Below are 27,867 nucleotides of genomic sequence, written 5' to 3' on the forward strand. Positions count from 1 at the left end.
CCTTAAATTTAACCGACTGCTGGAGTGGCAATTCCTCACCTGGTGACTCTACTCACAATTTGATCACTTTTATTTAATAACCCCAACGAGTGTACTGGAAACACTAGGGGATGCACTCCACACCCTACACAGAACACCTTTTAGTATCACCAAAACCATCTCTACCACTATTCTCACTCTTTACATGAAATGTCAAGAAAACTTGAAAGACCTGAAACAAAGACTGATAAACAATTATGTTGTGGGTTAAATTATTTTTGATAAAATTGCTCAACTCTGCTATTGTAGGTCAAAAGCAGCTCCAGATATCATGTAAATGAGTGTTCTGAAACTTCATTTAGAAAAGGAGGTCTCAGTCTCATCACTAGTTTCTTGGTCCCTAGAGAAGACAAGCAGGACAAGTTGAACCATCTTCCCTCTAGAAATCTCTTGTGATATGAAGTGCTGAGCTCAATTACTCTTTATAAATTGGGAATGACTGGTATTACCACTGGGAAAGGTATCCACATTGGAGGTGCTACTGATTTGTCTCCCACACGGGGTAACTAAATTTTCTCCCTTGTGTTAGTCAGTTTTTCCTCACTGTGACAAAATACTTGACTAAAAAAATAAACTCAAAGGAGGAAATACTCACTTCACTCAGTTTCAGTCCATGGCTACCTCCATTGTCATAGGCCCAAAGAAGCCACAACATTATAGCAGAGTGGATGTGGTGGAATAAACCTCAAGGCAACCAGGAAGCAAAGAGAGGGGAACAAGATATTGCCCCCAAGTGCATGCCCCCACCAAAGATTCACTCTCTTCAGCTAGGTCCAAATTTGTACAATTTCCACCACCTCCCAATAGTCTAATCAGCTATGAATGCATCAATGAATTAACCCATTGATGAGGCCAGAACCCTCATGATCCAACCACTTTCCAGAAGCCCTATTTAAGAACATTGATGCATTGGGGACCAAACCTTGAGGGACTTTCCAGATCCAAGCCATAATTCCCTATACCACAGGAAAACCATATGCACTTATAGGAGTATAATTCTTGTGTGAGGATTCCCACCATCCTGAAGACACTTGACTTGTACTTTAGGGGTGATCTTAAGAGAGCTTCAAGTGTTTAATTAAATACCAGCAGCAGATAATGTAGGACTCTAATGGGATCTCTCTAAATTGAGGCTACCCTTATTTATTTGGGGGAGCTATATGAAACAATACTTGTAAATCCAAAGGGCAGTTTTCCCTATAATAGAAGTTGTCCAGTTAGAAATCCCTGAGTCTCACTACCATGATCAATGGCACCACTTCAGCTTTGGAAACTGTTCGATTCAGTTTCAACTTTCTGGCCAGGATAGTTATAAGTAACAGACTTTCTTCCCATGTGCAAAGATACAGTCTTTGCAACCATACATAAATCCTCTGTACCTGGATTAATGCTTCTTTCTAAGTTGATAGAATTATGCAAAAATTTAAGGAGAAAACAATTTTAGTTTTGAAGGTAAATGCTGATAGTTCAAGGGATTTATTCAGTTGACTGAGTCTAGGACCCTAGAAGGCACAGTTGAGAACAATTCTCCTCACTAAAGTCCTGTTTATAGTATCCTTGAATAAATATAGGTGAGAAAAATTGAATGACTTTGACCCTCCTACCTGTTATTCATGTTAGTGAGAGAAGTGACTAATCAGGGCTATTTACTGGTAGCTAACAATGTAGAGAGAGAATATTAGTGATAGCCAATTCTCCAAGATTCTCTTGTGCTATGGCACATTTTGAAAGCAGATATGCTCACCAGAGCAGAGATGTACAGGTTCTATAAGCTCAGAGCTCTTGGTTGTCATACAAGCCTACCACATGTACAGAATCTGCCTGAGTTGCTCTGCATCTCACCATGGACTTGAAGTCAAGAGGAACTGACATTTGAGACTCATGGTGCTTGCTGTGCCATGAGAGTTAAAGTCTTCTCTCTCTAAACTGGGACAGTGGTTACTGGGTAGGTAAGCAGCTATTTCTGCTACAGTTGGGTTAGCCTATTTTGGTCCAATGACTGTTCTGTTTCTATGCTTCCAATAATAACTAAACTTCCCTAACTGAAATATAGTAGTTCTCATTGATGCTAACATGCAGAAAATATGCAGGCTTGATGTCATTGTCTTCCTTTAATAATGATGATTTTATACATTTAACTTGGTGAACTTATATCTATTTCACAGTTTGACAGTAATTAATCTTATTCTATATCTATAGTGTCAAAGTACTCTAGTTATTGAATGCAGGGACTACAGAAGAAACCATCAGGATTAGATTTGGGCTTCTTGATTTATTGGACATCACATTTATTTTTCATTTATGAAAATAATAATAGTCCTACTACTAATAACCTCATATTCTATTTAAGGATTAAATGAGGTAATACATATATATATATATATATATATATATATATATATATATATAATGTAGAATGTAGTAAATATTTTTTTATAAAGTTAGTACTTGTTATTATATTCTCGATTGTTGAGATGATTAAATGATACAATATCATTACAACATAATATAATACTTATTCTAGTGCCTGGCAAATAAAAATGCTCAAAGATATTTTTACTATTCTAGTTGCTACAGGACTCTGTGACACTGTCTATTCGAATGGCTGTTTCTCACATATGTTGCTTTTTAAAATCCTCCCTAATTTTCATAACCAAGATCAAAGTCTTAAAGCCTGCCTTAATCACTGATGCCAAAATTAAACACTTTCTTGGTTATATACCACTAGATTCAGTCTGCATCATTCATAACACTTAACCTACTATTTTCTCTATTAAGAGATATATAAACATTTTACTTCTTTTGTTAATTGTAAGCTTCTTAAAGGTTAAGATTACATTCTGTAAAACTTTTTATTTCATCCTTTACTTTGCACTAAGCAAGTGAGTGTTGAATATTTTCTGAATGACACATTTTTAAAAGCTCAACATTTCTTAACCTCATTTCAAGCCTTTGCAAAAATTCATTGAGGGTTGAGGTTGTGACTCAGGGGTAAAGCGCTTGCCTACCATATGTGAGACACTGGGTTCAATCCTCAGCACCCATAAAAATAAAATAAAGATCTTGTGCCCACCTATAACTAAAAACCAAATATTTTTAAAAAATGCATTGAATCAACCTATTCAAATCAAGTTTCCACTTTTCCTTCCTCTTTTATCCATTTACTTAGAATCAAAAATGTGTATTTTCTTTGTTAGGGAATTTAAAGTAGACTTTTATACTGTGCCCTTAATCATAATTAACTGCTTCTGGAAAAAAAAAGTAAGTGTTTCTCTAATTAACTGGATCTAAAAGCTTGAGTCTAAAAAAAAAAGTAGATTTTTCTAAGCAAAATACACCTTCAATAACATTTGGCCCCAGCAGGCTGCCTGATTCCATCCACAGATGATGCTTAATCCATTCATTTAATGAAAGTAATTCCTGATAATCAAGATAAAAGTCAAGTACAATTCCAAGGTTCTAACTTAAAATGATGACACTGAAGAATGGATATGTAAATACGCGTAGCCCTCTTCAAGGTACAAGGTATTTGGACAGCTGTTTGTTTATTCTGGACTCCAGCCTAGTTTTACTAACAAGATTTATTGTAAGTATCAAAGGGTAATTTTCTTTCATTAAATAACAGTATTACTGGAAATAATTTTAATGGTAGAAGCAGGGCAATTTTTCATAAATTGTTAAATTAAATAAGTCAAAAGCGAGTGTATCTTCAGAGTAAAGGAAAAAAAAAAAGTTTATTGTTATTTCTAAAACTAACCCTGTATCTAACAGAGGACTCATCCATCCACACTGCAATTATAGTATCATATTTACTCAAAGGAAAATTGAGCAAGAAAGAATTAGGAATTGCAAATGTATGTAAATAACTCTGTGAGTATGTATTTGCTGGGTATTTTCAAAAATATATTTACCTCATCAATAATAAAAACATTTTCTCTTATAAGAATTTCCTGGTTAATCCCAACAGGGTTGGAAACAAGCTAACAAAGATGTTCTTCCTTCTCAGACATTTGTAATCAAAGGGTAAATTCTTATTTTAATGCTTTGAAATGCCTTAATCAAAAAAATCACTTTTCTGTTCTTTTTTATGGCACTATTTTGATAGCATTAACTGAAAAGAGTTTTATTCTCTTACAGTATTTTAAAAATTCATTATCTCAACTTATGTTTGATTAGAGACTAAGAATACCATTTAGAGTTATAAAGGTCCTAGATTACATTGAGAGAAAATTGACAAAGGCAAGCTCAGCTTGTTGATTCCAGAGATAAAACTTAGCTTACTATATAAACCAGTCAGAAAATTCCAGATTTGTGTTGGTTTCAATCCTTACTTTCATTGATGGGCCAATTATTTTTATATCACTTTTGTTTATTTTATTCATTTTAGTCTTTTGGTCTTTGTTTTATGACCCCTAAATAACGTGAATTAAGTAACAAAAATACGGGTTTCCTTCCTGGAGACAAAGAAGTATGTTTCCAGAAAGTGCCACAAACTTTGGCTGAAGCTTAGCCATCAAGTTTAATGGGGTTCCGGCTGCCAAAACCCCATGAAGCCTTTGAATATTTAGGGCTAACTGTATTGGCCACTTGTTCTCCTTCCCTGGGAGTCCACAGGAGCTCTTATTTGCTGCTTCCCAGATTTCTGCCAGCCTGATTGTTCTCGATTCTGTTGATGGTGCTTTCTGGCCCACTCTTGTGTCCCTGTTCTCCAATATTGTTCACAATGTTGAGGAGATTATGACAAGAAAGCATGGCCTTTTTCTTTTCTTTTTTTTTTTTTGATGCTTATTTACTCATTTGCTAAGAAAAACAAGTTGCATCACAGAAGGGGAACTCCTTACTGATTTCTTTTGATAAAAATGCAAAGACCCATCCATACAGAACAGAAAAAATGTTAGACTCCTTGTCAAGACAACTTCTAAAGAAACACCTTTCTACATAGGTATTCATTATTGAGATCTGTTTATTGCCCCTAATGTGATCATACTCATCTCAACTTCTCCCCGCTACTGATTAAATAAGAGGGAAATTATATTTGAAAATCTCTGGGATTTGTCAGTTAGAAAATATGCTTTTGCTTACTATCTTAATGTACCAAAACTATACAGTGACAATGTGTTTTCTCCTCAAATTCTGGTAAATTTAGAGACTATGCTTTTTGTTTTATCTTAGAAGATTAAATACATTGTTTTCATTCTACCTTGTATTTTTGTGAAATTTCACATTGAAAACAATGTGCACTATTAATGATAAGTTAACAATAAGGTGATAATTTCAGCAAATTCAAAGGGTTAAATATTGAATAGATATTAAAGTTGACACAGTGCATAAAGCAAGGTGTGAGGTTTTTGTTTGTTTGTTTGTTTGTTTTTTGTACCAGGGATTGAACCCAGGAGCGCTTGACCACTGAGTCACATCCCAAGCCCATTTTTGTATTTTATTTAGAAACAGATTTCATGGAGTTGCTTAGCACCTTACCATTGCTAAGGCTGGCTTTGAACTCTCAATCCTCCTTTCTTAGCCTCCTGAGCTGCTGAGATTACAGGTGTGTGCCACCATGCCCAGCTAGGTTGTCAGATTTTTAAAAGTAATTAAGAAGTTATGTTTTCTCAGTGTTCTAGAATCTATCCAAAATGTTCTTATTATTATAGAAACATGTACATTTTTTAAAAAAGAATGGCAGTATTTATTGTCTTTATGATGTGATATGTGAAAAAACAAGATGTATCAGAGTCATGCTATTTCAAAAACATTTGTAAGCTGAGCACCAGATATAGGTGTTTATTTTTAAATTTGACTTCAAAAGGTACTTAATACAAAAGGATGAAGTTAATCGCATTAACAAAGTGTTTGGTTGTTGCTGCTAGGTTTATAAAAATATGACAAGAAAACCACAAATAATGAGTAAGCTACTGAAATTTTTTTCAGGATTTAATGAGGTTACTTTTCATGCAAACATCTACTTATAAAATTCATACAGATTATAAACACTTACCATATTCACTGTCATAGAATATAATGAATTTCTGCCAAGCATATTCTGTGACCACTCTTAGGATAACCTCATTCAAGTAGACAGGTGGACGAACGGAGAGAGTATAATCATCATTCCTGTTGCTCCTGGTGAGGCCACAGCCACTTCTTGGGGTCCCAGCTGTTGAGCGCTGAATGAATAGGTGGGGAATGTGCATGGCATCTGCTAATGACTGGAGGGACCCTGCTGATGTGCAGCCAATGGAGCTGACCAGGGCTAAGATGCCTTGATTCATAAGTTCACAGGCTGCAAGAGAGCATAGTAATATTGAAGAGGTCAATGGATTTTGCATATTTTCTCTTTCATTTGACTATGCAAAAAAAAATTAAAGGAGCATTCTATATAAGGGGTTCCACAAGTTATAAGGTGCTGTTGGAATGCAGTTTAAGAATTCTGATTTTATTATCTATGTGACTGTGTGCAAATTACCTACCTTCTAGTGGCTCAATTTTGCCATCTGTGAAAAAGGTAAAATAGCACAAATCTGATAGGATTATTGCAAGGATCAGAGATAACAAAGTGTCTCTTTATTTGAGTCCCACAAGCTAGGTATTCAAATAATGGTAGCTAAATTTCTATAATCATCAATTACATTTCAGAGAAAGGATGATTCTTTGATAAGTATATAATATGAGGTTTCAAAAAAATATATAATATGTAAACTGTGAATAAATGAAGGTGAGATGAAAGATTTGGTGATACTTTTTCTCTCAAAAAACTGGAGAGATGAAAATTTTTTTGTTCTTTTCCTTGACAGAAAAATCTCAGGCAAACAAAATACTAAATTTTAACAACTACCTTATTCTTGTTCCCAGATAAATAATTTCTAGTTTCTACCAACTGGGTTATGACCTCTGTTGAAAAGTAAATTCAGAAAGAATCCAGATAACACTATTACCATTTGAGAAGCTCAGTTTTTATAATTACTTATAAATCTAGATATTTTTCTAGATTTTAGGCATTCTAAGTATAACATTCTGGGAATTTAGACTTTAATGTAGATTGTTTAACATAATTCTTCAAAACACCTAAAAGGAAAATATAAATGGTAAGCCCTTCCATGTAATTAATTGGGGAGTTAATGAAGGCTGATTTAAAATCCAAGTTTAGAAGTACAAGACCAACAATAAGCATATAAAATCAAATACATTATTATGATTGATGCTAAGTCAAACAATGGAAACAAAGTAAATTAATAATTATTTGGAAAATACTTTTCAAAAATTGCCTCATGAGAGAGGTTATATTGATTTCAAATAAATTTGAAAGACAGCATCAAGGATGAATGCAAACCATAATTGATTGAGGTTGAAGTTTTAGAAAAAAAAATCACATTCAACTCATGTTCTTCAACTTAACATGCATAGAAAGCAATATGAGTTTATACATGTAATTTCAAAAAATACATGCAAGAATCCTGGTTAAAAGTTTGTTTTATTATTGTCTTAAACAAGACTATACTCATAAAAGCAAGTAGAAATTAATTTTTCAAAGATTTTGTTTTAAAAACTCATTTAGCATTTAAAGTCAAAATAAGTTTCTTAAAGTGTATTTGGTTACAGTAAATCTTTAGATTACACTAGTTACATGTGATTAAGTAAATATAACATTTTATATACCTTCAACATAAAAGTTATAAAATTATACCTTGAAAATTTTTAAACAAAAAATTCAGCTTTAGTATTATGCTACATATAACATTACAGAAAAATTGTGTGTTTTAATCTTCAGATTTAGAAGGAGAAATTTCAAATTTGAGAGTTATATATTAATCACAAATAACAATCTGTATAAGGGGTAAAAATGGGAGTTCATAACCCACTTGAATCAAAGTGTGAAATATGATATATCAAGAAATTTGTAATGTTTTGAACAACCAACAATAAAAAATTAAAAAAAAAAATAACAAATCAGTTTGATTTAGCATATAATCTTATTTCTTCCAAGCAATGCATTTACCCATAAATAATTGCAGTCTGAAAATATTAAATGAAAAATTCCAGAAATAATCCATAAGTTTAAATTGCATGCCTTTCTGATAGCCTGATGAACTCTCACACTATCTGCTCCATCACACCCATGCTGTGAATGATCTCTTCATCCACACTACCCATGTGACAGTCACTTAGCAGCCATCTCAGTTATAAGATAGACTGTCACGGTGTCACAGTGTGGTATCCCAATAAGAAGGTCAATAGGAACCTAATGCGATGTCACATGCCTAGGCCCATTTCCCTTATTTATTTCATCACGTAGGAATTGACCATCTCACATCATCATAAGAAGGGTGAGTACTGTACAATAAGGTAGTTTAAGAGAAAGACCACATTGGTGTAACTTTTACAACTTTTATATAGTTGTTTTCTATTTTATTATTAGTAATCATTTTTAATCTCTTACTATGCCTGATTCCTAAATCCAAATTTAACACAAGCATGTGTATAAGAAAAGACATAAGATGTAGTGTTTGGTACAATCTCTAGTTTCTGGCATCCATTGAGGTCAGTTAGTTTCATTAGCAAATGTATCATTTTAAAATTATTATTTGGTATTACCCATCCTGCATTTTGGAATTACCCATCCTAGCAAGAATAAATAAAATTTTCCTATGAAATCAAAATAGAAATTATCAAAAACTATAGTCAAAACATAACATGTTAGATCTAAATGGTAATTGAGACATCACATGTTCCAAATATGCAAAATCAACTTTAACTGCTATGCTGACTATGATTTGTTCATATGTTAGCATCCTGGAACTCTATTCTAATAAAGATTCTAAAATTCAATAAAAAAGAAAGCACTATAATTATCTTGTGAGGTTTCTCATAGGAAGAGATTGGGATATTAGTAGGCTGCAAATTATAAACATGCTTCCCTCTTATAGTGCCCAACCCATTATTTCTCACAATTGGGAAGAAATCACATATATCACCTACAAAGAAAAAAGGAAAGGAAAGAAATAGAAGAGGCTGATTTCTAATTATAGCCCAAGATCCTTTTCAACACAGCAAACAAACAATGGAGAATCTTTTGTTTGTAAACTTAACATTTTGCATGGCAGAGAAAAGATAGAGATTTCCATAAGGAAAACCGCATTTGGAGATTGTCTGTTAAAAGATTAAATCATTTAGAGTTTTAGTTCCAAAGGATGCATACACCAGTACATTAGATGGAGTCTGAGAACTGAGCTAGGAAGATCAGAGTGTGCTTGTGCGTTTCCACTTTTTTTTTTTTTTTTAATGAATGTAATCCAAACCAAGGAATTCTCAATTGCATCTTTCTTCCCCACTATTATTTCGACCTCTGTGATTTATTTATACTATGTATGTAAGTACATACTCCACATCCATACATAGAGATAGTATTGAACAGCTTGTGGTTTTGTGACTCCAGCTGTTTGAGATTTTAACACTATCAAAGATGTCTGGAGCTTGTACTAATTGCTGAAAGCACACTGTTTTTGTTTATTTGTTTGTTTTCTAATATTGTTTGCAATAAGTAACACTTTTGACCCATTTTGGTCATTCAGCATTTATGGAAATAAAGTTGGTTGAATACATGTATACATTTAAGTTAAATAAAGTTCATGTGCACTATCTTTTTCATTTCTAAAACTAAGCAGTTTAAGTCTTCTTTTTCTTTTAAGTGCTGTGAAATGGGTTACCTTTTACTAAATACTCAATGAGAACTTGGTGGAGTCTTTGGGGATAACATCATCCACTCACAATACAAATATTCCTTATGATATTTTTTCTGATTTATTTGTAAGGACCAGTTTACCTTGATATGACCTCTTCCTTGGATCTCATCAGGACGTTAGCACATACCTTTCACATGTTTTTATGGTTTGAATGGGCCCCCCAAAGCTAATACTGTTATAAACTTGATCCCCAATGCAGTGGTATTAGAAGCTGTAGCTTGATGGACATGTTTGGATCATGAGGACACTGCCTTCATGAATGAATGAAGCTGATGCTGTCATTGCAGAAGTGTGTTCCTTGTAAAAGCCTGAGTTTCTTGCCCCTTTCTCATTACTCTATATTCTACCACGGGATACAGAGATAAGCAGACCCTATTCCATTCCAGCACCTTGATCTTACACTTCCCAGCCTCCAGAACTGTGAAAAATAAATTTCTATTCTTTATAAGTTTTCCAGTATCTGGTTTTCTGTTAGAGCAGCACAAATGGACCAATACAGTAAAAAAGACTAAACATTGGAATCCCTTCCCACAATACTCTGTGCTCCAAATGCCAATATACAACTTCCTATTGTGGTACTGGGATTATTATCATTATTATTTTATTTATTTTTTTGGTAGCTGTTAGTTTCCAATTATCAGCAGATTTTTTTTTTCTGGTCACATTAGTGAGACTGCCTTAAAACTATAAAAAGGAAGTTCCAAACTAAAAACAAAACAAAACAAACTTTTGAAAACCCAGATTTGTGGCCTTAATTCCCTGAGGCACAGAAACTGTACCTCGAAAATTTCCAGGCACACTCAAAATATATATTTTTATTCTTAATGAATACTCCAAAAGCAGGTAAAAGAAACGTCTTAAACATCTGACAGTGCTTGACAAGGCATGATAAAAATCAAATGGCTTTTCAAGTCATGAAGCACAAAATCATCAACTAGCATTTATTCCAATTTTTAGAGAATCATTATAATTTCTATTATTAATTTGAAACAGAACTTACATATTTGAGTATCACCCTTTCTCTGTTACTTACGTGAAAAATATCTGCTTTTAGTCTCTATATTAAATTTATTACAATTTATTTAGCTCTTCAAAAGCTTAAAAATAGTTTCACAATAAAACTGTCAAATATTTATACTCAGTAATGATTTGCTTTATACTATGTTTAGAAAGACGTTCTTCCTACAGTCAGCAGATTTACAAAATGATCAGTCTATGTAAAACATCTTCCCAAGGTATACTCTATAACTGATCAAAGCCTTACAGAAAACATGGCAACTGGATTTCAGAAAACTAAATGAGTGTAGAATGTTTTATCTGGTAAAATATGACCTTTATCTCATAATCCCAACAAGCAAAGAGTAAGAATTAAACATAATTTTGAAAAGAATGATAATCCAGATCATATTACATGTTTGTCTTTGAAACTTTCCCCATACTTTTATATAAATTCTAGGTATAAAACTACTATTCTTAAAAGATAGCACAAAAGGATTTTGAAAATTTTCACCAAAAAGAAATAATAAATGTTTGAGAAGATAGATATGTTTAACCTGATTTAAACATTATGCAATGTATTTATTTAATCAAAACATTATATGGTACACATTAGTATGTACCATTTTATGTTTTTATGTATAAATTAAAAATAACTTCAGAAAGGATAGAATTACTGTTCTTCATAATAGGGAACTTCTCAGATTTAGAACTGATTCTTTCAAAATGAGTGACACAATATTTAATATATTCCAACAAATTGTATCCTATAAATAATTTAAATAAGATCTCGCTACAAAGATAGATAGCAATGCATTTATGTTTATGTAAGAAGAGAAAATGACCCCAAACAATATTTTACATTGCTTTCTCAATTGTTGCTACTTTGCTATCTTTCCAGATAGCATTGCCAAGACTCAGAAGTCACCTTCACTTTTTCTCTTTTATTCTCTAACATAATTTTTTAAAATTTTTAATTGTTAATGGACACATTACCTTTACTTTATTTATTTATGTGGTGTTGAAGATTGAATCTAGTGCTCCATGCATGCAAGGCAAGTGTTCTACTACTGAAGACACAACCCCAGCTCTTAACACATAATTTTAATTCTACATCCTAAATATTTCTCATAACCATTCCCCTCTTAAAATATCTACAGCCAGTTTCTCCATTCAACCTATATCATCTCTAACAGAATTAATGAAACTCTCCAAGTTCATGTGATTTCATAGTCTCAGCTTATCCTTTCTTCAATCAACCACACCATTAACAGTGTGTATTTTTTAAAAACTCATCATATCATTCCCATGTTTTGAAGATCCTCAACCAAGGGGAGACTAATGAGAAATGACAACTAAGTACAATGTAAGATCCTAGATAAGAATCCAGGATGGGAAGAAGTTATGAGTGAAAAAGTTTGTAAATTTTGAACAAAATCTGTAAGTTGGTTAAGAATACTCTATGAATGTCAATTGACTGTCCTTGATAATTTTACTGTATCTATGTAAAAAGTGAACATTAAAGGGATCTGGGTGAGGGCTATGAGTGAATTTTTTCTATATATCTAAAATTGCTTAAAAATGAAAAGTTAAAGACAAATAAAACTGTCAATGAACTGGCACTTCTGCTAAGAAAAAAAAAAATCCTGAAATCTTAGCATGGCATATAAAATTCTTTCTGACATTTCATACTCAACTCATATCTTCCCATTATTCCACATACCCTCCTATCATCATGCTATTTATACACTAATTATATTCCTTAAGCAGTCTATGGGCTTATACAAAGAGAAATTTTTGACATATTCACAATACTGCATCTTCAATTCAAAATCACAGTACTTTCATTGTATAATTTATTTACATCTTTTTAAATTTTTCCAAAGCAACCTTTTGTAGTATTCAATGTATATTATATATATATACAATATATATAATATATATTATGCAATGTATTTATTTACATATATATATATGTATATATATAGATATATCTTGCATTTATTTTTCAGATTTATTCCTAAGTATTTTATACATTTATCTTTTATTGTAAATGGTACTTTTTTTAAAAGAGAGAGATAGAATTTTTAATATTTATTTTTTAGTTTTCGGCAGACACAATATCTTTGTTTGTACGTGGGGCTGAGGATCGAACCCCAGCCACACGCATGCCAGGCAAGCGCACTACCACTTGAGCCACATCCCCAGCCCTGTAAATGGTACTTTTAATTTCCAGTTTTTGTTACAATGTAGAAAAACTCAGATTTTTGTAGCTTGATTCTGAATCATGAAACCTTATTTAACTTATTTGTTCTAGTTTTCATTTTATAGATTCTATAGGATTTTTTATGTAGATATCATGTTATCTGCAAATAAGAGCTGCTTTACTTCTTCTTTTCTAATCTGTATGCCATTTATTTCTTTTTCATATCTTATTACACTGGCTGGTAACACCAGTACTATATTGAATAGATATGGTGATGGCATCTAACCCTTTTCTTGATCTTACAGGAAAAGCAATTGGTGTTTTACAATTAAGTTAAAGACTAGAATTGGTTTTGACGACAATCTTTATAAGGCTGAGGTAGTTTCATTATTCCTGAGATTAGTTTGTTCAGGAATAGAGTAGCTGAGAGTTTCTTCAGGAATGGATGTTGAATTTTCTATGTTTATTTAGATAATAATATAAGTCTCCTCTTTTAGTCTGCTAATATGGGTAATTGCACTAACTTTTTTCCAAATGTTAAGCTATCCTGTCAAGGATAATGCTGGCCTCAGTAAATGAGTTGGAATGTAGTCACACTTTTTCAATGAATTCTTTTTGTATCGTCAATGTTATTTCTTTCCTAAATATTTGGTAGAACTCATCAATGAAAATTTCTGAACCCACAAAATCTGTTTGACAATAGATATAGAAATCATCAGCTTATCTGTCTTTTAAGTGAGACTTGGTAGTTTGTATCTTTAAAGAAATTTTCATCTAAGTTGTCAAATTTACTGGCATACAGGTATTTATAATATTCCCTTATGGTACTGTATAAAATCTCTCTTTTGCTCTTCACCAGTCTAGCTAATGGATTAGCAATTTGTTAATTTTTTTCAAAAGCTTTTGGTTTCATTGGTTTTTTCTCCATTACTTTTTGTCTTTTCTATTTCATTTATTTCCAATCTGATCTTTATTTATTTATTTCTGCAGGTACTGGGATTTAACATAGGGGCACTCTGCCACTGAGCTGCATCCTTAGCCCTTTTCATTTTTTTATTTTGATACAAGGTCTCACTAAGTTACTTATGCTGCCTTTGAACTTGTGATCCTCCCCTCTCAGCCTATTGAATATCTGGGATTGGAGGAGGGTGCCACTACACCTGGTTTAGAATAATCCTTTCCTTTCAACTTGGGTTTAGTTTCCTTCTATGTATTGCTTCAGTTTATCCTCTTTCTGCTGAATTTCCCATTATTCACATTTACCACACTTAATTTTATAGTCTCTAGTAATTCCAATATCTGGGGCATAGCTCAATGTATTTCTGTTACTTTACTTTCTGAAAATTGATTGCTATTTCTTGCATTTTTGTGTATCCTGTAATTTCAGTTGGATTGCTTTGAGGGTCTGTAGAGACTGAAAGTAGTAGAATATATTAGCATACCCTTTCCTCCTGTCAGGCTGTTAGTATGTAATGTGTGTGTGTGTGTGTGTGTGTGTGTGTGTGTGTGTGTGTGTTTTCTGGTTTTGTTGTCATTACAGGCTTAAAAATAACTATTAGTTTTTCATTACATTGTACTTGGAGTGGGGCCTGCCCTGCAAGAGACTTTTCATTGTTGATTCTGTTTCTCCTTCAGCTTTCAGTTGTCCTTTGACAGCTGCACCAAATGGAGGTCCCTGTGTGAATCCTGGCCCCATCTCCTGTGGTAAAATATTGTGCACTCGGTTTTCTGCTGACCTGGTCCAGTTCATTCCCAGGTAAGTTGTGTGCCCCTGAAATTTCTCAATAATGCCAATCACCTGGATAAAGTTTCCTGGACCCCAGAATTAGCTAACTTCAGCTTGATATTTGTAAATAATTCTGGACTTAGATGACTTTCTAACTCTCTCCCAGGTGTCTTTACCAGCAGCATTTGATCTTTCCAGAGGGTTATTTTGCCTTCCCCCAATCTTAAGGTTTTTATGGAGTAGGTAAAAAAAAAAAAGGAGAAATAAATGTGTGAAGTACTGTGCCTGCTTACCTAGAACATCCAGCACCTGTAACATGCCTATACCACTGAGGGCAGCTCTATCTGATACCCTGTTGGTTCCACTTTCTTGGGAGCACTTACTGGTGGTCTGTGACTATAACAGAACCCCAACCCCACTGCCCATATCTGCTATTCGAAACAAACATAGCAGCTCACACTTAGCATTAGTGCATTTATTAAAATTCTGAGTGATATTTTTTTCTAGCCTGCATGGAAGGCAGTATTTTCGTACTCCTTTATTCTCTCAAACACTAGACTGTTAAATGTGTTCTGTCTCTCCTTAATAGAACTTGCCACTCTTTGCATTTTGGATATTTGGCTATATTGAAACAAGTTAAGCTCAAGGAAGTTATAATTTTTTAGATTATTTGACTTTTTCCAAAATTTTTAAAATTTTAATTTTGTTAAATATGATAGCAGAATGTATTACAATTCATATTACACATATAGAACACAATTTTTCATATATCTGGGTGTACACAAAGTACATTCACACCATTCATGTCTTCATACATGTACTTAGGGTAATGATCTCCATTTCCTTCCACCATCTTTCCTACCCTGATGCCCTCTCCCTTCCCCTTCCTCCCTTTTGCCCTAGCTAGAGTTTATCTAATCCTCCCACGCCCCCTCCCAACCACATTATGAATCCTTAAATCAGAGAAAACATTTAACATTTGGCTTTTGGGGATTGGCTAACTTCACTTAGCATTATATTTTCCAACTCTATCCATTTACCTGCAAATACCATGGTTTTATTATTGTTTAATGCTGAATAATATTCCATTATGTATATATACCACATTTTCTTTATCCATTCATCTACTGAAGTGCATCTAGGTTAGTTTCATAGTTCAGTTATTGTGAATTGTGTGGCTATAAGCATTGATGTGGCTGCATCCCTGTAGTATGCTGTTTTAAGTATTTAGGGTATAGACTGAGGAGGGATAGCTGGGTCAAATGTTGGTTCCATTCCCAGTTTTCCAAAGATTCTCCATACTGCTTTCCATAATGGCTGCTTTTTCTAAATTTTGAGGGTGAGAATAACTTTCTCTTTGTTGTTTTACAAGTCAAGCAGTCAATTCAATTACTCTTTGTTCTTATAACATTTTGGAAGTACTTATTGCATTGTAATCACCTATGCATGCAAGCCTTCTGGATTAAACATTGTCTTTTTCAGTGCTTTTTGGAAACCAATACTTTTCACCTTATAAACTCAATCCCAGATCATTAGTTATGTTGAGACAGATATTTACATTCTTTTACTTAGGAAGACAGTACACTGCTTCCAGCTATCACCAAGAATAATATATATATATATATATATATATATATATATATATATATATATATATATATATATATATATACAGGTATTGAACCTAGGGGTTGCTTAACCACTGAGCCACATCCTCATCCCATTTTATATTTTATCTAGAGACAGGGTTCACTAAGTTTCTTAGGGCCTCGCAAAGTTACTGAATCTGGCTTTGAACTCGCAATCATCCTGCCTCAGCCTCCTGAGCCTCTGGGATCACAGGCGTGCACCACTGTACCGGACTACCAAGGATAATTTTTACACTAATGTTTTATTCTTTCTTTCTTCCTTTTATGGTGCCAGGATTTGGAGCTAGACCCTGTGCATGCTAGGAAAGCACTATGGTACTAAGCTACATCGCCAGACCCTAATATTTTATTTTCTATAGCAGTGTCATTTAGGCACACACATTACCTGAAAGCAAATTACTCCTCTTTGTGGAAATTTTCTTTCCATAAGCTACAGACCCTCCATGATCTCCTGTGGCCATGACTCTGACCTAAAATCCTGTAACTCTCAGTTTTGGTCACACTATGTTAGCCACTCTGATGTTTTTGTTTGTTGTTTGTGAAGTCATTGTTCTTCTTCTTTCCTCTGCCTGGAGTGCTATTTACTCAGACAGCCCTTCATCATCCTCCCTCCTATTAGTCCTCTGCCCCTGCAGCCCATCTCTCATAGTTCCTTTTTATTTACTTCCTCTTGATCTTATTTAATTTTTTCCCTAATAGTTATTATCTGACTCTATTTTACATGTCTGTTTCTATTTTTTTTTTACTTTCTTTTCCACTTTGACATTATTTACACAACAGCTTTGTCTATTTTGCACAATGCTTCATGCCGAAAACATAGAATAGACACTGACGTACTATAGACACTCAGTGAACATTTGTTGAATGAATAGGTAATTGAACAAACATTATAGTCACAGACTAATCTATGACACATGGCGTAAGGCAGGTTAGTATTACTATGCATGTCCTTTTAACCTTATTAGCTCAATTTCAAGTTACTCAATATGTTTTTTCTTAAAGAAATGGTCCACTCGTGATGATAAAGAAGATTTCTAAATGGAGTTGACAATAGTGAGAAGAGCAAAATGAGAAGAATCTGCCCTTTGCAAAAAAAAAAAAAAAAAAAAAAAGTATTGTTTAGCATTTCCAGTGCATGCTGTTTAGAAATATTGACATTCTTTGGTAATAGGATTAGCATATGTAAGTTCCATGAGAAAAGAAATGTGATTTTTTTTTTGTGACTCAGATGTGCCTAGCTTATAGAAGACCTTAGTTAATATTCCTTAAAGCCCCAAAGCAGTGTGATATGTAATAGATTAAACCATATAATTCATTGTTTGTGCGTCTTGGAAGCTTTTGTACTAGCAATATATCAAATAGCAATATATCATGTCTTTTCCCTATTTAATCTGTAAACATTAAAATGATCTTTTAATAATAAATGTTTTAGATGATTTTAAAGCAGGCAGAGGAATTTTTGTTTCAAAATAAACTGAAGTAGCTATTCTATTTATTTTATAGCAATTATCAAAATTCATGATTGTTCTAACATAATATATTCATTCCAATTCATTTGAAAGATGATTTTGATTTTTCCTTGATCTTTAATTTAAGCTGTGATTTTTGTCTTGATGATGTTAAGACAAGTAGTTGATCTAGTTCAGAAGAGCTAGATCACAGTTACCATTTATGGATTAATCATCACTATCACAGTTTTTTGATAATCACATTTCACATAGCATGAAATGCACTTGGATATATTCTCCATTTGAAAGTAATTTTTTGTAAACTAAAGTTTGTTTTCATATTATAACCTTACTAATAATGTCTTTCAACATATTATCAGAAGCATTTGTTTTTCTGGGGGAAACTGTCTATGTACTTCACAAAACCATGGAATACAGTATAAGGTCAGAAACACCATTTAGTAGGTAGCTTGGCCCCTGCTAGCACCAATTATGAAGTGAAAGGAGATAATTCTTGAAAAGTATAGCATAAAATCTCTGGCAAATTTTTCAAAAGACAGCTTTTCTACTAAGTCCTTTCTCCTATTTTTTTTTTCTTTTTTTAAGCAGCACTATGCAAGATGCTGAAAAGGTCTTTACTTAAATCTTTGACTCTAATTTTGTGGGCAATTCCTTTATACATGTGATCATGTTTCTTCTAAGAAAAGGTATAAAATCAAAACTTTAAGCTGATCTGACAATCACTGTAACATAGACATCAACATGGAAAAATAAAAAGCCAAAAACTAACCAAGCCCCCATTCCTCCTATTATTGCCTAGAAACTGTTGCTTTCAGAGAAAAGCATGAGCGAATATATTAGCTGTAGAGACTGAGACCTAGGGTGTAAGTAAAGAATCTTGAATTGTAGTCCTAGTTCAGAAGTGAATCAGTGCTGTGCCCTATGCAGTCATTTTTTCTCTTTGGGTTTCAGTTTCTTCAAGCATTAAAGGTGGTGATTAGACTAGATGTTTTTTAACATAATTCTCCCAAGAGACACCTAATGACATTTCTCTCTCCCTCTCTTCCCCTTCCTTTCCTCTGGTTGGCACATTCTAACTTAATTGGTGACACTTTGGCCTGATGGTGCTTCTATTTCTTTAAGGTGATTTTACATATGTCTGGTTTATTCTAAGGACATTTTTATTTTCTTGTTTCCATGCTGAGGTTGGATGCTAACAGAGAATCACTAGACTCTTACAAGCTTACAATGAAGAGTATAATGTATTTTATTCACAATGTATCTTTTTTAAAAGTGTTCTGGCATTATAGACATTTTTAAATGCATTTTCCTAGTACTGTGTAGGAATTTAAGGGCTGTTCAAAGAAAAGCTTATTCATTGCAATGGAACGATTTTCTTCTAAATATGTTATATATATTATACACACACATATGATTTTCTTTCCCCACAACTCCCTAAAAAAGAAGAAAATTTAAAGCTTTAACATAATACTCTCATTACTAAAATTTTCTCTTCCTTTTTTAGAGAAAGGACAGATCACTTTGAGGAATAAATTAGGTTTTGCGTGGCCGTATATCAAGTCAGTAGTTTCTAGAAATCGCATTGCTTATGATGACACTCTTGTCCCTATGTTGTGCCATGAAACCCCATAATACTTTATACTAGATAGCATCTACAATGACATACCACCCTCAACTCTTCCCAAATGGCATCCATAGAAATTGTTTTAATGAGAATTAGATGTTCCAATTCCAAAGAAATGGTTTATCTACAGTAATAATGTCATAATTATATTTCTCATAACTTTAGAAATTTCATTTCCAAACTTTTTTTAATCTCTTTGCCACCATAAATACCTATGAAGTAAACAGGGATCATTATACCCTATTTGCTTCATAAGGCTCTTTAAGTCACAAATTAAAACATGTATCTGAAAGTACTTTTTCAACAGCAAAGTTATACGTTATTATGGTTTGTAAACTCATTATTCACGTGATTTTTACTCTCTGAATTGAAGCTTTCTCAAATACAATTTGAATCAAATGATTTCTAAAAATCACAATCAATTAGATGTAAAGGTCTATATTCACTCATTCATCACCTACTAAGGACCTGGCAAAAGGACACAAAAACAGAGGAATACAGAAGCTAATAGTTTCATCGTGAGTCTTGGCAACACTACATTAAGCAGATATAGATAACACATTTATTTAAAAGGAAACATATGACTAAATATGCAAATATTAATTGAGTTTAAATAGCTGTTTAATGTTACAATGTTATTTGGATTAATTTAACCTGAACTTTAAGTTACTTAAGAAGGGGAACATTTAAAACTTCATTTTTATTGGCACAGTATCCATGCTTAATAACTATTTAATAAATAAATATTCAATGAATAAAAATAAGGTATATCTTGAAGGAGAATTGATTTTTATAAATGAGAAGGAAGGAAAAGGGCATCATGAATGTGGAAGAAGAATTTAAATATTGAACATTTTCTTTTTGGGGGAAAGACAATATGGAAAAAGACCATCAGACAACCTTACTCTTGTATTCAGAGTGAACTAAAAGAGGGTTATGTTATATACTATGGTCTGAAAATGCATGTACCCCATAATTCATATGTTGACATTTAGCCCCCATGGTGATGATATTAAGGGGACTGTCTTTGGGAAGTAATTACATCAGAAAGGCAGGATCTCATAACATAATGAGAAGACTTCAACGGGATTAGTACCACTATTAAGGAAGCATGATGGAGCTTCCTTACCTCTTCTACCACACACATGTGTCGCAAGAACCATTTATGAGGGTCAGGCCTCCACCAGACACCAATCTGTTGGAACCTTGATCTTGGACTTCCCAGCCTCCAGAACTGTGAGCTTTAAATTTCTTTTGTTGATTAAGTATCCAGTCTGGGTTATTTATTTAGAACAGACTGAAGGAACCTAAGACAATCTATAAACTGAACAAAAGAGAACTAATGGAAAGATAATTTTAAAAGCTGTATATTACTCTGGATTCTGGGGCAGCCTCACTATGATAGTGCCACTTGTCATATAGCAATCAAAGAAGGGTTTGTTGTAGTATTAGACTAAGTGGAAGAATTTCATAGAGCACTGGGAATTATAAGTGGCATGGACAAGTAGTCATTTAGGTTTCAGGCAGGGAGAACTGCTGATTGAGTCATAATTTTTCCTGGCACATGTTTATTCAGGAATAGTGATTACAATCACTCTTATCCTCTTCAAATAATGGCCTGTTTACCGAGTAGAGGTTTAATAGTAATGAGATGAAACAAGTGTAGTGAAGTTACAGTGTTACTATTCTCCATATATCTTGCTATCATTCACAGTTGATTTTGTGTGGAATCTATAATACAAAGAGAGAAAAGAACAGTGCCATTTCAATGATGTTTATAAGAGAGTAAAATCTAAACTCTGATGTGCTGGTTACCTGTATGTGTTCTACAACTACAGTATCTTGGTGTTAATTCTTTTTTTTTTTTTTTAAGAGAGAGTGGGAGAGAGAGAGAGAGAGAGAGAATTTTTTTAATATTTATTTTTTAGTTCTCGGCGGACACAACATCTTTGTTTGTATGTGGTGCTGAGGATCGAACCCAGGCCGCACGCATGCCAGGCAGGCACGCTACCGCTTGAGCCACATCCCCAGCCCTCTTGGTGTTAATTCTGGTTCTTAGGATTTTTAGCAGTATGACTTTAGAAAACTTTCTGAACCTTTCTGGGTCTCACTTATCTCATTTTACATGAATATATACTGCTGAGAAGTTCTGTAAAAATTAATCAAGTAAATACATCTGAGGGTAGTTCTGGGTATATAATGTTAGCCATTATTTTTAAATTTGAATTTTTAACAGAAGGGGGTACATGAAAAGAGACTGTAATATACTCTATTAGGAAGGGAAGATGAGATTCATTTAAATAGATGCTTACAAAACCATGGGGAAAATGAATTGTTAGGATAGTACAGGAAATTCTGAATCATTACTGATGCAACAAATGACTACTAGCTACCTATGGTGTACAAATCTGTGTTTGATACTATAATATAAGAAAACTATGAATTCCATGAAAATTCTTTCAACTCAAGCATTACTTCTGAAACTTACAAATTTCCCAAATTTTCTGGAAATATTCATATTCTGTATTTTTATGACTTCTTTTATTAGAATTTTCTGAAAAAGATCAACTTATTTTCTCAGCTTGGCTTGCCTCAAGCTACATGTAAGTTAGGAAGGGAGTGATAAACTAAAGGCAGTCCATTTCTTTTGGCCCTTCACTGAGTACAGTCACAGGAATCAGCCAAAATAATTAAGGCTATCAGCTTGACATTTTCTCTCACTCTGAGTAAATAAACTTGTACAAACTGTGTAAGTTCCTGAAATATCTTGCTAAAGCAGTGTGGGGTTGGGCTGAGCAGAAACCAATGTCAACGACCCCTGATGGCTTGAATTTTTAAATCAGAATTTAAATGAGATCGTCTTTAAACATAATTCATTTTACATAATTTTAAAAACTAGGTTGAGATTTTCTGGTGATGTTTAGAACTCTCTTGGGTTCTTTGTCTACTTATCAGTTAAGTGGAAAAAGAAATTAAATTTAGTAGTCTTATCACAACATACCTTCTTAAAAACTTTAAAACATTTTGTTGCTGATATTCCCATTTTGACTTTGTATTAAAGCATAAGTATGTGATAATCTTTGTCTTATTCATTTACTGTTCTTAAAACATTAAATTAACTTTGGAAAGCATGACTTCCATTTATAATACAAGGAACAGAATGTTTTGCCAAATCTATATTGGAAACAAGTATCAAAATCAAATTGGAATAAGCTTCTTTTTCAATTGATTCCGTATAGAAATTTTTAAAACAATGATAGCTCCACTAAAAACAAACTAAGCTAAGTCATCAACATGAAATATCTTTAAATACATATTAATATATTTAGAAGAGTGAAACCAGAGTTGAGGATGCAGTAGAAATTTATTGAAAAAATATGTCAATTTCATTTTCTTTCAAGCTTAAAATATAAGGAAGAAACATCTCTGGATTAGGTGAAAATGGTCTGAAATTTTGGGTGACTCCAATCTTATTGATAATTCACTGGAGTGCTTTCTACTTTGATCAAAGCAGTCCAATATCACCTACTCTTGCCCTTTGTTTTTGCATATTAGGGAGGTACAGGGAAGGAAGAGCTTAGAAAAAGGCAGTTGGATGTGGAGAGAGGAAACCTAATAATCCAAAGGACTCTGAATTTCACTAATGCATCTGGCAAATTGCTAGTAGTACTGATATGAAATTGGTTTAATTCTAAAATTATAATTCTATCATTATAATTTATAAAATTAGCTTTTATTTCCAAAACTCAAACCATTTTGGTGGTATCTTATATTATTATTTAGAAGAAGAAAAAAATGCATAGGAGAGAATTACATAGAAAATAGTATTCCTGGTTTTATTCTATGTAAGTAGGACAAGAAATATACAAAAAACATTTGTGAATAGATAATATTATACTTCTTTGAATAAGGATACTATATTTTTTAATATTACATAGTATAAAGTGCTGCACTTAATATGTTAAATATTCATTAAATATTATATTCATAAATATGTATTATTTGTTTAAACTTCTGATATTATAGGGCATTCAGGAAAAAAAATCTACCTAATTTAAACAAGTATATTTATAAGTTATATTATGGGCTTTGTGAGTAAACTACTATTCATGTATTTAAAGATTTTATAATTTAGGGTGAAAAGGCAGCCTAAATAATATGTACAAGTCTGTTTATTCATCTGAAAAACAGAGGTGTTATTGCTTAGAGGCTAATTTGGAAACAGCAAAATATTTGAAAAATGTAGGCTACTATTACAGTTATTAAAAGAGGGTTATTCATCGATTTTGGAAATGCAAAATCTTACAAAACAAAATTATATTTATTTCCAAAGAATAAAGCACTTATTAGAAAAATGCACACTATCATCTACGATTTTTGCAATTGACAGTAAACCATTAGCCACTTCCTAAGCATCCGTCAAGATCATTTCTTCTGTTTCACGCTATAAATTCAAATATATTAGTGTTTAGGCTGTCTGAGTAGGAGGAAAATGAGATTTGTTCAGGGGAGTTAGGATAAATTAATTACAGATTTGCTGCCCTGAGTAAATAATCCTAAAGTTTATTGCACAACTTGATTATTATCAAGTATGTGTCTTCTGCACACAATTCCCTATGCAATATCCATTAAGGATCATGCTAAACATAGATCAAATTGTAGCCTGAAACAGAATCCTTGGCATATAATATTAATTATCAGATGTGAGTGAAAACATGCATACCTCTTGATGTCAATCTCTTTTAATTAAGGGCAAAATGAGATCATTATAATTCCAAATTGCAAATCCTTCCCCTCTGTTGAATCTTATGGTACTGTTTTTTTCAATTTCTCTCATCACACAAGAAAGCTGTTGTAGGAGATTCAAAAAGCCAGACTATCACTGCTGCCAGAGCAGAGACTGACAACAGAATGCAGTCATCTCTCTGCAGTGACTCTGGAATTCATTCATTTTGAAAAGCAACATTTTCAACACAACTAATAATTTTATATTAGGATAAACTCTTTTCCAGCAACCTTTTTTCAAATAGATGTAGGGAGTTTTTAAAGATGGTAATGATCCACGTGAGAATAACATTAAGTCAAAATCAACTATTTTATTAATATATAGCACTGAATAAAACCATCTCCTTTTCAGAATGAGAAAATACTTTATAGAATCAAGGCCAAGTTTGTTCCCTTGCAAGAGTTCAAAATGTTGAATTGACTCTGAAACTACATAAAGGTTTATTTAAAAAATACAAAATGGAAAACATCTCTCCTTTGAGTCTTGAAGTGCCTTTTACAGACTTTAGTTGCCCTCTCTTGAGTGTGAATAAAGGAATTAGAACAAGAAAATATTGTAAAGAATTAGAGTGAAAGAAGCTGTGTGATATATTTTTTTAATGTTGTTTTCACATTATCAGAGGAAATTTAGTGAAAAACATATTTATAATCATCTTTAATAAATGTATTAACTACTATCTTCAGCTTCTAGTCAGAATGATATTATCTAGAAGGTAGGCATATGTATGTGTGTGTATCTTTGCATGGATCTAAGGACAACTTTATTTATAATTGGTAGATTACTTCTTCCCCCTTCATCTTTTACTTTTAATTTTTCAAACTACAAAATGTGGAAAGAAGATAACAATCACCCAAGTTCTTTTTACTAACTGAACTAATTATCAAATTATAATCCCAAATAAAAGATAGGGCATACTTTTATTTGGGTGTTTAAGATGTGAATGTTATTTTAATGGTAAAACTTTAAGCCAGAAAGCTCTTTTACTTTATATAGCATTAGTTAGACCAAACTACAGTTCTGGGAAGCAAAGAATGAAGAGCAAATCTGTCTCATTCCCTCCTGGGAGGTGGCAATGCTGACCTTAACCAGATCTCCTTAGAAACATCCTTCTGTTACTTCTAGCTGAGACAACCCAGGAAAAATGCTTTTATATAGGAGCATTTTTTTGCAAGTTATTCTAAGACAATCACTTCATGTAGGTAAAGCACTGCTTGCAAATAAACTTTGCATTTATGGACTTCAAAGATGAAGCTTACTCAAGAAGGAAGCTGTCATATATGTGTCTCTACCCTGTGTATTATCTAAGTATCTAGGAAGCCATATACATTGTGGGTGTCTGGCTTTGTAAAAATACATCTGTTGGAAAACCACTTATTACAGAATTAACAATGAGCTATTCCTTCCTGCCTCCTCTGCTTCATTCTGAGTTCGTGTGGCCCTGTCCAACTACAATTATCACCAGTTAATATAAATGCCATTCCACTTCATTATGTAATTATGCTTTTCTAAAAAGTTGATGCTAGCATTTAAAATATTTGACTTTTAGAAATAAATATGTCTATCTAAATACCTAGATCACTGAACAGGAAATACCAGTTAGCATTTCCTTCTATTTCTAATATATGGATTGAATGTAGCAGGCATTTAGAATGTGCAGGTAGGAAAAACTGGAGGAGGATAAGAAGAAAATTCTATTTCCCCACAATTTAAAGGACCCAGTTTTTATTTTCTCAATAAAGCAAATGAAGTCAACATAACTATGACAACCTGCACGGAGGTGGCTTCAAATTGACGAGGCCCAGGGGATAGAGGCTGCTGCTAACCTCATTAACTGGGAGTCTAAAATGCTGTCAAATTACATACACAGAGAGGTTTACAAATAAATAGCACTACTTCGTGCCAAAGCCAACTCTCTACATCAAAATATCTAGCTGTGCTTTGATAAACATAGGCTTCCTATTGATCGTAATTTAAATTATGAAAAGGAAAAAATCTCTTAGGAAAGAGTAAATTAAAAAGAATATTTTGTGGGTACCTTAAATTTTATGTGAAAAATTCATTAGTGGTCCAAATAATGTGAAAACAGTATCAATATATAGTTGTATCGTGTTTATATATTCAGTGATCTTGCTTTGTCCAGTAATGGTAAATTGGTAGTTTAGAGACACATTTCTAAGCATTGTTTTTCAAACAGTTGTTTTTCATCCCTCAATTTGGATAAAAGAATAAGAAATGTTTGAGAGCTTTTTTTTTTGAGTAGTAGAATTATGTTTCTTTCATTTATTTCTATATGTGTTTAAATTATTTTTCTTATTGGAAAACGATGAACTCAGGATAGGGCAGAGGAGTGGGAGAGAAAGGGAGAGGGCAGGGGGTTTGCAAGGATGGTGGAATGTGATGGCCATCATTATACAAAGTACATGTATGAAGACACGAATTGGTTTGAACATACTTTATATACAACCAGAGATATAAAAAAAAATGTGCTGTATATGTGTAATAAGAATTGTAATGCATTCCGGAATGCTGTCATTTATTTTTTTTTTAAATCAATAAACAAAACAAACAAAAAAAGAAAATGTTATTCAAACTAGTATTTGTACATCCATAATACTGAAGTCATATGATTCTTAACATCTCATAACATTAAAATGTCAAATTCAATCATCTTAAAACTGAGAATAATTTGATTCAATAATTAGTCCAATAGTTTTTATCCAGGAGCAGTTTTGCTTTCCCTGGGACATTTGGTGATGTCTGGAGATGTTTCTTAATACCAGTCCTGGGCTGGGGTGCTATTGGTAGCTAATCAGTATGCTTAGAGATGCTGTTGAACATTTACAGTGCAAGGAGGACTCTTCTGTTTGGTAACATCTTACAATGCACAGGATGTTCCACCCTACGTACACAGAAAAGAAGCTCCAACCCAAAAAGGCAGTTGTGTAGAATTGAAGAAACCTTGCCTTTGTCTGAAATGAAACATCTGATTTGTCCAAACAATTTGACTTTCATCTCAGTCCTTAGTAAAATTTGGACAAATCTGCTGGGCACGGTGGCTCACGCCTGTAATCCCAGCAGCTTGGGAGGCTGAGATAGGAGAATTGCGAGTTCAAAGGCAGCATCAGCAATGGCAAGGTACTAATGCAACTCCGAGAGACCCTGTCTCTAAATAAAATACAAAATAGGGCTGGGGATGTGGCTCAGTGGTAGAGTGCTCCTGAGTTCAATCCTTGGTACCAAAAAAAATGTTGGACAAATGTTAAAAACCTTTAGTCTTCCAGATTGTAATATTATCATGCTATACCCATTTGCCATAATTATTTTTTTTACAGATTTCACAATTTAATACAAGAGAAGGAGGCATAATTATGTTTTTGTACCTCAGATGTGCATCAAAAATGCTATCAAAGACAAGAGTGCCCCTTGTATTAAACTGATTGATGTGTTTATATTATATGTATTTGCCCCTCAGCAAGCTCAAATCACTAAAAGCTCACAGTGTTTCTAGAGAGAGAATATACTTTTTGGTGACATCTTGCAAGATGACTTCTTTCTACTATCTGTTTGAGTGTAATGCAAATGATTACATGGTGTCAGAATGGATAGACTACCCTACCTTTTGCTTCAATGAGCAT

The 27,867-nt window shown here is 33.1% G+C and overlaps 1 protein-coding gene across 2 annotated transcripts in view; it reads right to left on the bottom strand.

Moving 5' to 3' along the window:
- The window catches only part of Grid2 (glutamate ionotropic receptor delta type subunit 2), a 1,380,466-nt gene that overhangs the window by 668,908 nt on the left and 683,691 nt on the right, over positions 1-27,867 (bottom strand). Inside the window, exon 3 of one of the 2 annotated variants that reach the window (XM_027926658.3) lies at positions 6,035-6,319. The exons of the other annotated variant lie outside the window; for it this stretch is intronic. Coding sequence (XP_027782459.1) covers positions 6,035-6,319 — 285 coding nt within the window. The remainder of the gene's footprint in view (positions 1-6,034; positions 6,320-27,867) is intronic. 2 annotated transcript variants of the gene reach the window in all.

Source organism: Marmota flaviventris, chromosome 7, assembly GCF_047511675.1.
Source record: "Marmota flaviventris isolate mMarFla1 chromosome 7, mMarFla1.hap1, whole genome shotgun sequence".
Lineage (NCBI taxonomy): Eukaryota > Metazoa > Chordata > Mammalia > Rodentia > Sciuridae > Marmota > Marmota flaviventris.